The following is a 16676-nucleotide window of genomic DNA, read 5'->3' on the forward strand; positions in this document are numbered from 1 at the left end:
ATACAAAAATATACTCGACCGAGAAGTCGTATATGAAGAGGAACTTACCAAAACTGTTAAATTTCCTTCGCCGGATTTATTTCAAAAAGAAATATTTGATTATTCAAACAATGTCGAGCTAACGGTACTTTGGTGTTCGCAGGTGTTTCGTTAGCCTCTGCTAACGCGGAGGAATCTATTGTCCACAAAACTTTATTGAACAAGGAAGTAACAAATTGTTTTTCACTAATTAACATTTTTTTCACTACATAATTTTGTTTTATGATCAAATGTTCACTACAATGCGTTTCCTACCAAATGATAATATTCTTATTAAAATGTAGAATTATATTTTTATTTATTTATTTCGAAACGCCATTTACCTGGGTTACACGAAGTAGGCGCGGGCGATACTGGGAATTATGGTATCGATACGCTTTAAGTAAATGCAGGGTCCGATCCAATAATGATACTTTTTGTTTGGTAATGTCATGTTTATTAAATAATTGAACCCTCACCCATTTGAGTTAGTTTATAGTTTTGATAAACACAGCACAACGATTTTGGACACTAAAAATGGTTCTATTATTATTAAATAACTACATTAAAAATGAATAGAAATAATTCTATCACAGCTGTTTCAGAACAAAAGCCAAGAGTCAAACAAACAAAGGCAGCAAAGTAGCAAAAATATGAATACTGTATAACAAAATCAACCAGACAACCTTCCATTGCACAAGATAGTAAAAATAAAATCAGTGATGATTAAAATGAATGAAAATATAGATTAATATAATTATTTCAGCAATATTATTTTGTGTAATGTACAATATTGTTGTGAACTGAAAAATCTTGAAGCGATAACTGATTTGTATTACCAATAAACTGTGATGATTAAAACTGAATCAATGTATACCGTAAATTCCGGACTATAGAGCGCACCTGATTATAAGCCGCACCCGCCACATTTAAAAAGGAAAACCGATGTTGTACTTACACAAGCCGCACCTGTATATAAGTCAAGTCAAGTCAAGTCAAGTAAAGTCATTTTTATTTGTATAGCCCTAAATCACGAAGAGTCTCAAAGGGCTTCACAGATTATTACACTATATTACACAGACTATTTTTCAGAATATTATTATACATTCCCCTGCTCTGGAGCCGACAAGAAGAGTAGGTTATTCATATGCTATAGAGTAGAAGTGAGTTTTAAGCTTAGATTTAAACATTTCCACTGAGGTTGCAGATCGGATCTCAGGGGGAAGAGCATTCCACAGCACCGGTGCCCGGATGGAGAACGCTCTCGAACCAGCAGAACACTTCTTTGCTCTTGGGATCACCAGAAGACCGGCACTCTCAGAACGTAGGCTTCGGACCGGGACATAGGGGGAAATCAGATCTGAAAGATAAGAGGGAGCAAGTCCATGTATGATTTTGTATAATACTAAGAGAACCTTGAAATCACATCTAAGGCTAACTGGGAGCCAATGCAGGTTAGCCAAAATCGGTGTGATTTGATCGGACTTTTTTGTCCTAGTTAAAAGCCTCGCTGCGGCATTTTGTACCAGCTGAAGAGACTTGATTCTAGACTTCGGGAGACCAGAGAGTAGTGCATTACAGTAATTGAGACGGAAGGTAACAAACGCATGAATTATAATAAGACGCATACGCCCACATTAAAACATGTGACACAATCACAAAATTAGCCCAAACTCGGCTTTGAGTCCTGCGATTGTAACTGAATATAAAAGCACACAGTCTAAAAACCACAGCCAGCAAAATGAACAGAAAATGATACCAGTACTTAACGTTTGATGCAAACCTGCAGAGTCCGGGTAGCAGTTGAAACTAATCCAAGAAAAAAAGTCTATATTTCTAAAGGTAAGGGTGGGAAAAATATATATCCACTATTGTCCGCCGCGACAACAGGTCTCACTCACCTTTACCCCACTTCCCGTCGGCCCGCGTTTGCTCCGCCCCTCTTTTTTATTTCGCAAAACATATCAGAATAAGTGTCTCAAATAAATATATTACAAAAATATACAGGTGCAAATACATATTATACATCGGTTACACATATTTACAAAGAAAGACGGTACACCGAGAGAGTTTTCAAAGCTTTAATTATAATATTATAACTTTCATCCCAAACCGTATAGCTCTGTCTCCTTCTTTATCGGACTGCTCGTTTGCTTTTAGCTTGAAAGCTACGTCATGTGCCTTTCTTTTTGCAATTTGCATGATGAGGATATGTCTATGCTAATTTAATTTGTGCACAAGCTAAGAAGTTGCAGTCTTCCTCGGCACATATATTCCACCGGTCTAAATCTCACCTTTTGTACTCGAGCGCCGCTGGCGGCTGTTAGAAAAATGACATAAATTGATACTTCAAGATGAGCCTTGTGTAACACTGCTACTATTCGGTCTGCCCCAACAGGGCAATGTGATACAACGAATTAGCAAAGTTATCACTTCCCAAAAGATTTTTATGGGCTCCATTAGGCCATAATGAGGACAGAAATGACATCGAATCTATGCAGTTGGAATCCTCACATGAACAGAAGACAAATGGCATGCACATCCACTTAAACGATATTTAGCTCATTTAATAACCGAAACAATTAGCCATCAGCTCTGTATTGTTATACACATTAAATCAGACGTTCATTGTAATTGTTTTATGAATCTATTATTAATGAGATGTTGTCTTTATGAGTTGGCCTCTCTTCATTTGCCATTCCGGCAGGCTGCTTTGTTGTTAGCATAGCTTTTGTCGTTAGCATTCAAAGCCATCCGTTTTGAGGCGATGATAAACCTTATAAACACAACCCGGCACCTATTTACTCACAGCAAGACAGACTAACTAGAATTAAAACAAAGAAAATTTTGTAAACAAGTTTACTTGATCCATCCATCCATTATCTGCGCCGCTTATCCTCAGTAGGGTCGCGGGGGTGCTGGAGCCCCTCCCAGCTATCTTAACTGGTTGCCAGTCAGCAGGGGCCTCAGGGACAGACAATTTACTTCCTCATTCACACCTAGGGATAATTTAAACCGGCCAATTAACCTGACTTGCATGTTTTTCGGAATGTGGGAGGAAACCAGAGTGCCCGGTGGAAACCCACGCAAGCACAGGGAGAACATGCAAACTCTGCCCTGGACCTGGACCGTGATTCTCTGCACTGTGCACTAACCACCAATCCGCCGTGCCACCAGTTTATTTCATTTACTAAGTTGTTGCTTGATCGAGGATACTTTTTGCTAGTTTTGGTTGGTTGAATCCTTTTACCACTCGGGTTGTAGGGGCACCATTTCCTGTGGTGTGTCTTGGGCAAGTATCCTGGTGGCACCCATCCCTCTCCAAACTAACAAATGTTCCCACCTGTTCTCGAACCAGGGACCTTTTGTGTGTTAGCCGAAAGTGTACTGCAATAATATCAGCAATCTAAGAAGACGTCATCTGGTATCATTGACCGAGATGATACTGATTAGAGCCAAAATGGGCAAAACAAGATCGGTCTGACAAAAAAAAAATTACTGTACAAAAAAATAAAATAATTTCCTGTGCAAAAATCGTTATATGGCATACAGAATTGTAAATGATTAAAAAAAATGATACAATGCGAAGACACAGAAATAAATGACCGGTATTAACCCACATGTGAATGATTAATTGGCGCCAACAGCCCGGACAGCTGATTGGTGGACACTCTCTTTTTAAACCCCCGGCTTCGTCTGGGGAGCTGTCAGATCGTTATGCAAACTGTTGCCTTTTCGTCCGACTCCGTTTCTGCCCTGCTTTTTTCTGCCTGATCTTTGTTGCCAACCTGTTTCCGGACCTGTTTACGCCCCGTTCTGCCTGCCTGTTACCTGACCTGTTTTTTTCCCGTTACCTGCCTGCCTCCTGCTACCGACCTCGCTTACAAACTCGACATCTCCTTTGATCTCCAGTCCCGGCCAACGACTTGCTATTCCCGCCTGTCTCCGATCCTCCTCGCTCGACGCGGAAGTGGCACTTCCGCGTTCCCGCCACCTGCTACCCGTGTTCGTCGATCTGTGGATCGTGGAAGCGAGCCTTTCTCTCCCTCTTATCAATAAAAACTCAGAAAACTAGCGCTATTGGGTCCCGTCTCCGTTCCAGGTTCGTGACAATCTACTTATATCTAATGTGAATTTATTCCATGAATGTCATAAAAATATCAAAGTTGCCTATCAGCAGTTTTTTTTCTAAAGGTCTATTTTTTTTTCCTTCAGGCAAAAGATTCCCCGGCACACCATCTCTTCTTTTTCAATGTTTCGGATGGTTGCCTCTTACCTTTAGCTCTTTGAGCTCAGCACAGCTTCAGAGTTGAAGATAAAGATTTGGTATTGAATCGCAACCCTGTTGATGGGTTCGGTCCAAGTGGCACAAATTCTATTTATATAAAAAAATAACACAATTCCAATACATTGCTACTTTGATTTCAGATTTTTGCTTATTCACTGCTTCACGGATTTTGAATCGAAATGTCTTTATTTTCATTGATATCAACATTGTGTTCTGAGGGGAGCACACACAGACAATGCTATCAGAGGGGCATGTTAGGAAGGGGTTTGTGTGTTGGTTGGGCGTGACTGTCTGTGCGCACGATTATTATCGGCTAATGTATGTTGTCAGTCAAACCAGGGAGCGCACAAGTTAATGTGGCCATAAAAAAAAGAACTGTGTGACAGCTAGCTTTTAGCGGCTTGTTACATTGAAAAGAAATTCATCCATTGAATTGGACTCTGAAGAAAGTCAGAAGTGTCATGAAACAGAACGGGACTGTCTTGAAACGGGTCGGGAAGCAGGAAGTAGGAACTCATTTGCGTAGACGATCTGTCACTTTAATTAAGAAAGAAAAGTTGTCTAACACACAAACGGACCAAAAACAAAACAAAGCAGGCTAAAATGCAGGCAAAATTACAATCCAGGCATTTCTCAGAATCAAACAGAACTTGAAGGAATCTCTCAGAATGTTACACCGGAGTGCAACAAAGAATAAACAGGTATCAACAAGTTTTCAACAAGGGTAAACAACGATCTGGCGAAGGTATAGTCCACGATAATGGTGGTTTGTGGATTTTAGGTAGCAGGTAAAATCTACGGGGTCGGGCTTCTTCTTCTCCCATTAGGTAGCGGCTTTGTTTTTTGCTAATATATTTATTTTCTAGTAGTGTTTGTATGATATCTTCTATTTTCTGGGCTGTGTCTGGGTATATCGGTTTTGTTTAGGGTTAGGGTTAGGGTTAGGGTTAGGGGGTTAGGGTTAGGGGGTTAGGGTTAGGATCTGGTCTCCATTACCAAGGGAATACTGTATTTTTGTTAGGGAAGATGTGAAGAGAACCTGGTACCTTGATGTCAAAATTATCTTTATGCATCCGTGATAAAAGATCCGATTTGATTCCATTCGGTATGATTGAGAAGCTGTTATATTTAGGACATTTAAAAACCAACTGCAATAAATACCATCACCATTATCTCCGTTGAAAGCCGAGGTGCAACGAAGACATAGCGATGACGTGGATCGAGCCAGACTGCCGTTGTTTGAAGCGAGGCGTTTATTTGCATGTCAGTTAGGCCACCTGCCATGTTTGCAGCGTGAAGCCGCTTTTTATCAGGACTGATTATGTAGCGTAGAAAAATACGCTTTTTAGTTACATACAATGTTCCCTGTAATTTTGCAGGGGTCTGAGCGTTCACGCAAAGTCGGTGAGCAACGCTTGATGCAACAGTGAGCAACAGCAATCCCAAGTGTGGCAACTAAGTCATTGTCAAACATGTCCAATTGAGATCACCTTACATTTTGAGTTTCCGCCAATGCAAAATTATTTTTCACTTCTGAATGAATTGACCAATGTATTATTGCAAAGGGGGCAGCACGGCGGGGCAGTGGTTAGCGCGTGTGCGGCACAGTTCTGAGGTCCTGGGTTCAAACCCAGCTCCGGCCTTACTGTGCCGAGTTTGTATGTTCTCCCCGTGCTTGCGTGGGTTTCCTCCGGGCACTCCGGTTTCCTCCCACATTCCAAAGACATGCATTTCAGGTGGATTGGCTGGTCCAAATTGTCCCTAGGTGTGACTGAGCGAGTGAGTTGTCCGTCCCTGTGTGCCCTGCAATTGGCTGGCAACCAGTTCAGGGTGTCCCCTGCCCACTGCCCGATGTTTGCTGGGATGGGCTCCAGCAACCCCGCGACCCTACTGAGTATAAGCATTGCAGCTGATGAGATGAGATGAGATTATTGCAAAGGTTGTACGGCCTACAAACGTCATTTGTTTTTACAACAATTCTTTCACTAGATTTTAATTTTTTTTTTGCACAATGCAACACAAACTTTTTCTTCTTTTTGTCTTTTTTTCTTTTTTTTTCTAATTCCTTTAAAAAAAAATCTCATTGTGCTTATTTTTTCCTAGCTGTTACTTTTTTCTTTGTGTTCTCTACTTACCTTTTTTTCCTGTTTTTTTTTTTTGCCTTTTTTTCTGGCTTTTTTTTAATGAATTTTCCCTTCTTTTTTCTCTTCCTTTTGTTTCTTTTTTCCTCAGCTTTTCACTACTTTTTCATTTTGGTATTTTTTTCTTTTTTGTTTTATTCCCCCTTTCTTTAAGTCATGTTGTGCATAATTTTACATAATATTTTTCATGTAGAGATGAAAGAAGCAAAAACAACCTGAAGAGCCGTTTAGGACCTGAAATAGGTGGTTACTTTTAGTGAGCCGAGCCAAAAAAGCCGGTTCTCGAAAAACTCGTTCTACTTCGACCTTGACTTCCAAATACCGCATTTAGAACACAGCGTCAGGGGAACCCGTGTATTTTGACCTTCATGCACTGTAACTTTGACTTAATTGGCTTCTTAATTAGCAATTTGGAGCCCTGATTTGTGTGAGCTGGCTAGATTTTCTTGTTTACATAAGTATGTTTAAGGCTTGTATAAGTGTATTGTTTTGTACTAAAAATTAAACATTTCATAAAATAATATGCTCTATAAAGATCAACAAAGTCAAGTTTAACTTACTTTTGGAAGATGCGCTTCAAGAGGTGGAATACTCGGTCTGGTCCCGAAAAAGAACGAGACATCGGAAATAACCTTTCGCCTTCAGTATGTATTTCGTGAGGCTGAGGTGTGTACCAAACCAGAATCCTTGATCTCACTATCGCCCTCTGCCATGAGACAAAAGAATTGCGTGCCTCACTTTGCTTGAGGAGCCGCTCAGCACAGTTATCAGATTAACAATATTCATAATATATTGTAAAAAATCAGATATTTTGAAATAGAAGAATCCGGAAATGGTGAGGTTAGATGTGAAAATACTTTTTCAGTTTATTTCCCTTGAAGGTCGTCCTTGATCATAGGTGTCAAACATTGGCCCGCGGGCCACTTCAGGCCCGCTGACATTTTGAATCTGGCTGAGAGAAGCTTCAAAGAAGAGAAAGTCAAAATAAGAGCTGTAGTTGTAAATAAAGCCAGGGGCCACCCCTAAGCAACTGTATATGTATTTGTTCTCTCTTTCTTTCTGTCTTTCTCTCCCTCTCCCTTTGTTACTTTCTTTCTCTCTCTGTCCCTCTTTGTCTTTACTTCTATCTCTCTTTCTTGATCTCCGCTTTTTCCTTTTTCACCCTTTGTTTTACTTTCTCTCTCTCTTTTTGCCTTTCTGTTTGTATGTTTCTCTCTCTTTCACTCCCTCCTTTTCCTCTTTTTCTCCATTTCTCTCTCACTCTTTTCCTCACTCTCTCTTTTTCTGTCTTATTTTTCTCTCTTTTTTATTCTCTTCCCTTTCTCTTTTTCTCTTTCCATATGTATTTCTTTCTTTCTGTCTCTTTTTTCTCTTCTCTGTCTTTTTCTCACTTTTTTTTACCTCTCTTCAATTTTCTTTCTCTCTTTTTGCATCTTTCTTTTTCTTTTCCCTCTTTGTTCTTTTTAATCTTTCTGTCTTTTTCTCAGCTCTCTTATCTTTCTCTCTTTCATTCTTTCATTCTTTCATTCTTTCATTCTTTCTTTCTTTCTTTCTTTCACCCTTTCTATCACTTTCACTCTCTCGTTTTCTCTTTCTGTTTGTAAATTTCTCTCTCTTTCACTCCCTCCCTTTTTCTCCATTTCTCTCTCACCCTTTTCCTCTTCTTCCTCTCTCTATTTCTGTCTTATTTTTCTCTCTTTTTCTTCTCTTTGTTTTCCCTATTTTTCTTTCCATACATATTTATTTATTTCTGTCTCTTTTTTCTCTTCTCTGTCTTTTTCTCACTTTTTTTACCTCTCCTCCACTCTCCACTTTCTTTCTCTCTTTTTGCATCTCTATTTTCTCTTCTCTCTTTGTACTTCTTTATCTTTCTCTCTTTTCTTTTTCTCTCTCTCACTCTCATTCTTTCTTTCTTTCTTTCTCTTTTACTCTTTCTTTCTTTCTCTTTCTTTTCTCTTTTCCTCTTTCTTTCCTTCTTTGTTTATTTGTTTCTTTCTCTTTCTTTTCTCTTTTTCTCTTTCTTTCTTTCTTTCTCTTTCTTTCTTTCTTTCTTTCTCTCTCTCTTGCTTGCTTTCTTTCTTTTTTCTCACTCTTTCTTCCACTCTCTCGCTTTCTCACTTTCTATTTCATCTACCAGTTCGGCCACTGTTTTTTTGTACTATGTGGCCTGGAGCTAAAACGAGTTCGACACCCCAGTCCTTGATAAAATTCCAAGACTTTCTAAAACTAACTTGATCATTGGCATGGAAAGTATCTGTTTACCCGAGCCACTTTAGCAAAAACCCACCCGTGGAAGAGGAGCGCGACAACAGTAGCGGCCTTGGTTTCCATAGCAATGCCGTTTACTTTCAGCTCGTGGTCGGGGGAGGAAAAAAAAAAAAGAAAAGCGAATATGCGGCAGCCCCTCATGAATAAACATGCAAGACGCAACATATGGTCGAGGCAAAAACAAGATGCTCAATCTTGGAGCTTGTTGTTGTCTGGCAATCTTGAGGAGCCCACTCGCGCATATGGTCACTGGTGCCGGGAAATCTTCCTAGTAAATAACCCTCGCCCTACTAGCCTCCTTCAGATAACTCCCAAAGGAGCCCATGGTGGGCTGTCGGGGCCTGCAAGGCATTCTCTGCCGGCCTCAAAAACATATACAGTAATCCCTCGGTTATCGCGGTTAATGGGGACCAAAACAATTTAGTAACTCAACTCCGCTTCTTTTAAAAAACAGGTCATGAACAGCCAGGGTTGGGTAGGGTTACTTGAACTGGATTACTTTCAATGACTTTTGGATTACTCCAATACCAAATATGCTAATAAAAGACAAAAGAAACTAAATATGAATAAAATGATGACTCACAACACGTGGTAAGCTTTCTCTCCTGGCTTTGATCTCTTTGATTTCTGTGAAAATCCGCAAAGTAGCGACGCCCCTTCAAAAATGCTTAAAAAAGAAACATTTAAAAAAAAAAATGTTTTATTATTTTATTTTATTATTATTATTTTTTAGACCCTGTTAATTGGGACCGAAACCACCCGCAAAAAGTGAAAATCTGCGAAGTAGCGACGCCCCTTCAAAAATGCTTGAAAAAAAAAACTTTTAAAATTTCTTTTTAAATTATTTTATTTTATTATTATTATTTTTTAGACCCTGTTAATAGGGACCGAAACCACCCGCAAAAAGTGAAAATCCGCGAAGTAGCGACGCCCCTTCAAAAATAGAACAAAAATTTAAAAATACCAAAATAAAAAAAGTAGTAAAGACTTGGGAAAAAAATAAACAAAAGTAGAGAAAAAGAGAAAAAAAGAGCAGGAAAAAAATCTGAAAAAAAGACAGAAAAAAGAAAAAGAAACAAGGAAGTTAGAGCAAAAGAAGCTAAAAAGACACAGAGAGAGAAAGAGACAAAGAGCAACAAAGGAAGAGAAAAAGAGAGACACAGAGAGTGAATCAGACAGAGAGTGGGAGAAAAGGGGTGGAAAAGAGGGGAAGAGAGAGAGAGAAAATAAATGTCACTACTCAGTCTCAACTTAGGCAAAATATTCATCAATTTTAGCAGTGTTCTGGTTTGCCGGCGTCCCTACGTCCTAGATGCATCATTTTTCCTGGGGACGCATCGTCTCAAATCAACGTGCGTCCCCAGACATAACCTTTTTGACACAAAATTGTCATTATTACCCGATTAATTTTTTTTTCAAACAAAGATTTATCGCACTCCAAACTTTTCATCAGGCAGATTCATCATTGTTGTTTTGGTCTCGCGGTTCGAGTTTTTGTCCGCACGCCGATCTCGGCAAACAAGATCTTGTTGCTTCAAGATGACGTCATTGTTGTGGTGCTTGTCGTCGAGGGAGGGTGAAAATCAACACAAAATTGGTAATTTCTTGAGTCTCAGTAGTAAGTCGAAACATAATGCAGAAAGTGATAATATCGGCAATAATTACGGCACGAAAAAACGGCGGAGAAAACACGAGAGGCTGGGAAGCAAACGACTGGACGAAAGAAAATAAAACAAAATAATACTTCTAAGCAAGATAAGGACTTTTCTGTCAAAATGGACTAAATTATATTCCTGGTTACGCTATGAGGAGGATGATAATGGATTGGACTTTAAAAAGGCATTACAACCATGGTGGGACAGCAAACCACAAAGAATATATGAACTGAAAAATCTGAAGTGATAACTTGCTTTGTATTACCAATTAACTGATGATTAAAACTGCATGAAAATATCTCATCTCATCTCTCATCTCATTATCTGCACCGCTTATCCTCAGTAGGGTCGCGGGGGTGCTGGAGCCCATCCCAGCAATCATCGGGCAGTGGGCAGGGGACACCCTGAACTGGTTGCCAGCCAATCGCAGGGCACACAAGGACAGACAACTCACTCGCCCATTCACACCTAGGGACAATTTGGACCGACCAATTCACCTGAAATGCATGTTTTTGGAACGTGGGAGGAAACCGGAGAGGAGAACATACAAACTCCGCACAGGAAGTCTGGAGCTGGATTTGAATTAAATAAACATGCGTCGGGGAGTGCAGCTTGGAAAAACACAGAATGTAGTGTCCAGGAGATGTTTGGAATAAATAAACACAATTTCACAGAACTCCAATAGAATTTTGTTCGTAAAAGTAGGTCATCGCTTGGGTTTTGTATTCCCTACCAACGGTTCGGTATTTACAATTGCTTCCTCATCAAATGTCACTCAAAAGTCAACTTGCATGGCCAGCAGCAAAAAAAAAGCCTATTTTGAGCATATCATTTGTCATACTCTTATTTTGAAAGACAGAGCACCAATGTTCCCTCTAGTCTTCCAGGGGTCTGAGCGTTCACACAAAGTCGGTGAGCAACGCTTGAAACAACAGTGAGCAACAGCAATCCCAAGTGTGGCAACTAAATCATTAGCAAACATGTCCAAAACTTGACATTTTGCTTAGTTTCCGGCAATGCAAAATTATTTTTCTCTTTTGATTGAATTGACTCATGTATTATTGCAAAGGTTGTACGGCCTACAAACGTCGTTTGTTTTTACAATTCTTTCACAAGATTTCCATTTCTTTTTTTTTCCTGGTATCTTTTGTCGCATAATAGTAACATTTTTGGGGGCTTCTTTAGTCGGTTGCACGATATAAAACTGTATTTAATTACATTTTTTAGTGGAAGTACAATGTTGGCAACAAGATTGACTTGATATAATTGGAAATTATTTGAATGCAACACAAACTTTTTTTTCTTTTTCCCTGTTTTTTTCTACTTCTTTTAAATTCCTTTAAAAGTAATCTCATTGTTTATTTTTTCCTAGTTGTTACTTTTTTCTTTTTGTTCTCTATTTACTTTTTTCCTTTGTTTCTTTCTTTTCTTTTTTTCTGTTTTTTTTCCGAAATTTTCCTTCTTTTTTTTCCTCTTCCTTTTTTTTTCAGCGTTTCACTACTTTTTCATTTTGGTATTTTTTTCTTTTTTGTTCAATTCTGCCCTTCCTTTAAGCCATTTTGTGCATAATATTTGGTCATAATGGGATTAAAGAAGCAAAAACAACCTGAAATGCCGTTTAGGACCCGAAAGAGCCGGCTCCTTTTAGTGAGCCGAGCCGAAGAAGCCGGTTCTCGAAAAACTCTACTAACTTTACTCGACTTCGTTCTACTTCAAAATACTGCATTTATAACACAGCGTCAGGGGAACCCTTGTATTTTTCCCTTCATGCACTGTAACTTTGACTTAATTCCCTTCTTAATAAGCAATTTCGAGCCCTGATTTTTGTGAGCTGGCTGAGCAGAGAAGCTCTGGGAGGTGCTCAATTGCGCACACACGCTGCTTAGAGGGAACATTGCAGAGCACACCACTTGAAGACAGAGCAGATCCTTTTTTAGCCTTATTTGCGATTGATATCACTTCATTTAGGAAAATAGTCATAAAAATAATGCACTCCTTTCTTTCTACTTATTTCTTGCCCAAAAGCAGCTTAATCGCCCCGCCTCCAATTTTGAATATATTGGTGTGGAATCATTTGGATGCTCCATCCCCCCAATTTTTCAAATACGCACAGCACACGTATGAAGCCGACCAGGCCCAAGGCGGGTCAGCAGCTCGTGAATAATTCATTCACTCACTATGAGCTGAATTGTGAATATGTTCCTGGAACACAATTACTTTTCTCGGTCAGGAGAATTAGAATGCGTTACAAATACAATTTAGTAACTCAACTCCGCTTCTTTTAAAAAACAGTTCATGAACAGCCAGGGTTGGGTAGGATTACTTTAACTGGATTACTTTCAATGACTTTTGGATGACTCCAATACCAAATATGCTATTAAAAAACAAAAGAAACTAAATATCAATAAAATGATGACTCAAAACACGTGGTAAGCTTTCTCTCCTGGCTTTGATCTCTTTGATCTCCGGCAAAATGAACATAAAATGCGACAGAAACAAAATGAAAATCAATCCAAGCATCATTTTTGCCGTTCCATGTATTCAGTTACTCCCCAAGCCTGCACAAAATGGAGTCATTTTACTCATATTTAGTTTCTTTTGTCTTTTATTAGCATATTTGGTATTGGAGTAATCCAAAAGTATTTGAAAGTAATCCAGTTAAAGTAACCCAACCCTGTGAACAGCAATGTTTTCTGTTCTTTCACGGTTCCCCCTTCAATCCAATACGCCCAATACAATAGTGAAGAAGGGTGGGCTTGTTAATATCTACTTACAAAATATAACTGAGTAGTTACGCTTGTGCTGTCTAAAGCAAAGAGAGCAAAAACACGTAATTTCTACCAACTGATGTTCTGATATTCCCCCTCCTGTATTCACTCACTTCTAAGTCCTATTTAAAATACTGAAAATCAGGGGGTTAGTGGGCAGCACGGCGACGCAGTAGTTAGCGCGTGTGCGGCACAGTTCTGAGGTCGTGAGATCAAAACCTCCGGTGTGAAGTTTGCATGTTCTCCCCGTGCCCGGTGGGTTTCTTCCGGGCACTCCGGTTTCCTCCCACATCTAAAAACATGCATGTCAGGTTAATTGGCTGGAGTGTGCCCTGCGACTGGCTGGCAACCAGTTCAGGGTGTCTCTGCCCACTGCCCGAAGACAGCTGGGATGGGCTCCAGCACCCCCGTGACCCTACTGAGGATAAGCGGTGCAGATAATGAATATAATATTTGGTTGTGTCACCAGTGGTAAATGGTAGACATTGGATCAGGAGGGGGCGTGGCTTGTTCAGGAAAATGGGGCGAAACTGAGTGCAGAATTTACATTAAGAATACTAAATTTTGGTCTTTTTATTTGTAAAATTAGCTTTGCATTACAGCATGCCTAGAGAAAGAAAGAAAACATATTGGACATCACCCAGAAATAAAGAAGAAAATCTTCTAGAGGTGTCATGTGTGGTCCCTTCTCAAGGTTTCTTTGTTGACCTCATGTTGGGGTTTTTGAGTTTTTCCTAGCCCTCATGTAGGTTTTAGATCAGGGGATGGTGTAATAACGGTCTGTATTTTGCAATAATCTGTGGTTTGTGCAGCCCTTTGAGACTCTATAAAAATAAACATGACTTGACTTGTTAAGACAAAATGGATATGAAGTGTCTCGGCTGTGTAAATATGCAAGCTCTCAAGATTACACATGCCAAGCAATGTAGAGGGTTCACCGCTTTGACACATTTTCTCCTATTTATCTAATTATGTAGCTATTTTTAAGCAATTTTAAGGGGTCAGTGAGTATATATGGTAATTTGTAACTAAATAGGTGCTTCCAGAATACGCTACTTTTGATTTTGAGTAATCTGAGGGGAGGGGAGGTAACGTGATTGCTTTTTAAATGAAGTAACAAGTAACAGTTACTATTTTTCAGTATCACGCCCCATTTTGAATAACACCTGCTGGACTTGTTTTCATATTTCAGCTTCCATTTATTAGAACCAAAAAAAGGAAGGAAAATCAATCAAATCAAGGTCAATAATCCACTCAACGGAAATACAAAAATAAAGGAATACATTTTTTGACACTCACACACATCCTTTGCTGTGCAGGATGGCTGTGGGTTGACAATAAGGACTATTGTCATGTATGGCAAAGTAGAGGGGCGCAAAAATGCTTTTAGGCAGCTTCAGTGTGACCAGGAGGGGAGCTCCCCCAAAAAATCCAGCATCCGGTGGGAGGAGGAGAGAGTCGCTTTGTTTTTTTTTTGTGTGTTTTTGTTTTTAAGGGGGAGAGGCGTTGTTTTGTTTACACGGTTCCACATTCCGAAACAGCACAGCGTCTGCGGCCAAAACCAAGGTCCAAAAATGGAGGGAGTGTTGGGATTTGGGGGTGTTCAAACGGAATCCCCGATGAGTTCTCCTGGCTCCCGCTCGCTGGGGAGGAGGGTCTTCCTGCCGCCTCTCGCGGATCATGTCCAGCGTCCGTGACTAAAACCAAGGTCCAAGAAGAAGAGCAGTGGGGTTTGTTCAAACGGTATCCCCGATGAGTCCTCCTTGCCCCCGCTCTCCGGGGACGAGGGTGCCGCCGGCGTCCACCCGCCGCCTCTCCCGGATCATGTCCTCCAGGCTGCGGAAGACGAGCGTGCGCACGCCGCTGCCGGCCAGACGCACCTTGAGCAGGTACTGCTGCTCGGCCGAGTGCGCCTCTCCGCCCGCCTTGAACTCCCGCTTGCCGAAGCGGCACCAGGCGGCGAAACTTTCCGAATTGGTCCAGCAGATCTCGTCGCTCCGCAGGCCCACGTGTCCCGCCGCGTTCTGCACCACCAAGTCGGCGGGCAGCGGCCGGTAGCGGTAGCGGCCGTTGGCGATGCGCCCCCGGCGGCCGTTGCACGCCTCAAGCAGACCGTCCCGCCGGATCTCGCCCTTGTGCAGATGGATCACGCGACCGCCGTGCTCGCACACAGCCCAGTGCGGCGGTTGCGCCGCCGCCACCAGCTCCAGCAGATCACCCGGCTTGCACACGCCCAACAGCGTGCTGGCCGCGTACACGTCCAAGTCTTGGTTCTCGCGCAGCTTGGAGAAAATGCACTCGTGTGCCCGGAACGCAGAATACTCCACCTCGCTCAGCGAGAATGGCCCCGGATCGTCCTCCTCTTCGTCCACCGGGCTGGGCTCCTTGCCGAAGTCGCAGTCGGGAGGCGCGCAACGCTCGTCCGCCTCCTCCTCCTCGTCGGAGAAGAAGTAGGCGACGCCGACGCGCAGCTCCTCCTTCTCCAGCCCGGACGGGTCCCCCGTGGGCAGCTCGCTGTAGTTGAGGTGCGTGATCCGGTCCAGTTGGTTGCCCATCAAGGACCCGGCTAGGCAGAGGCATGGACTACGGTGTCTGCGCGGGAGGCACAAGCAGACGCGTTCAGCCCAGCGCGCCGGGCGCTGGCGCGCGCATTTTTACGCGCGGACGCACAAAGAGAATACCTCTGCGCGCCTCTCCACAGACAGCGGTTTAAATATCCTTCACTTCCATCGGCGCGCTGTTCTCTCCTGCTCTCCAGCTTCCCCCCGGTCGAGTCCTTCGCTTTCTCTGGCGTCCGTGGGTTTTAAGGAGCGCGTCTTAGCCACCTCCCTCCCACTCCGGGTGGCTGTCCACGCGCTGCGCCGGGCAGCCAATGAGAAGCCCTCGCGCACACGCTTGTGTGTCGCATAGCTGTGGCAATTCTTGACGGGAGGCAGTAGAGGACCTGCCGCAGGCAGATGGACACAATCGCTCCACTTTTGACGCCGATGACCATACCTGTCAAGCTGTACGTTTTTGCCGTACAAAGTACGGTTATTATGCATTTTAAGACGTGTACCACGTACAAGAAAATCGGTACGGAAAGACGCAAATTTGTCAATGATGGGTACCATCCGGTATACACCGATTATCACGAAACGGCAAATCAATCGAGTCAAACGAGTTCGCCGCGGTCGCCTCTATCTCAGTATCGTTTTTTTTTCGTTGCGAACGAAGCGAGCGGTTTGATGCTACTGTGCGCATGCGTCTGCCACCTGGGGATTTCCCATCATGCATCATTCCGATCACACGTGAACAAACCTGAATTAAAACGCCGTAAGTCATTCTGATCTGAAAACAACGGGCGGAGTTGATTGAGTACATTTGAAATACATGTGGTCTTAAAAAACATCGGATTTAATGCGGTAGTTGTGTAGTGAAAGGAAGTCCGTCTCTTTTTAGAGAACCGGCTTTTTCGGCTCATTCATCAAAGAGAGCCAGCTCTCAAATGGCTCACTTGCTTTGATGCATTATATTACGAATGATTATGTTGTATAAA

General features: G+C 41.8%; 1 protein-coding gene and 1 long non-coding RNA gene across 3 annotated transcripts in view; both read right to left on the bottom strand.

Annotated features, from left to right (window-relative positions):
* Positions 1-177, bottom strand: part of LOC148346341 (uncharacterized) — a 58411-nt gene extending 58234 nt beyond the window's left edge. For both annotated transcript variants that reach the window (XR_015848218.1, XR_015848219.1), the window contains exon 1: positions 49-177. This is a non-coding gene — a long non-coding RNA (uncharacterized LOC148346341). The remainder of the gene's footprint in view (positions 1-48) is intronic.
* A 13970-nt stretch (positions 178-14147) lies between these two features.
* lratd1 (LRAT domain containing 1) lies at positions 14148-15923 on the bottom strand. Its single transcript, XM_088324535.1, has 2 exons — positions 15820-15923; positions 14148-15730 (listed from the first exon to the last, which is right to left on the bottom strand). Exon 2 carries the CDS (start codon positions 15691-15693, stop codon positions 14875-14877), a length of 819 nt encoding a protein of 272 aa, XP_088180661.1. The 5' UTR covers positions 15694-15730; positions 15820-15923; the 3' UTR covers positions 14148-14874.
* Positions 15924-16676: the final 753 nt, after the last annotated feature.

Source organism: Urocampus carinirostris, chromosome 20, assembly GCF_059441175.1.
Source record: "Urocampus carinirostris isolate Australia breed hairy pipefish chromosome 20, RoL_Ucar_1.0, whole genome shotgun sequence".
Taxonomy (NCBI): Eukaryota; Metazoa; Chordata; class Actinopteri; order Syngnathiformes; family Syngnathidae; genus Urocampus; species Urocampus carinirostris.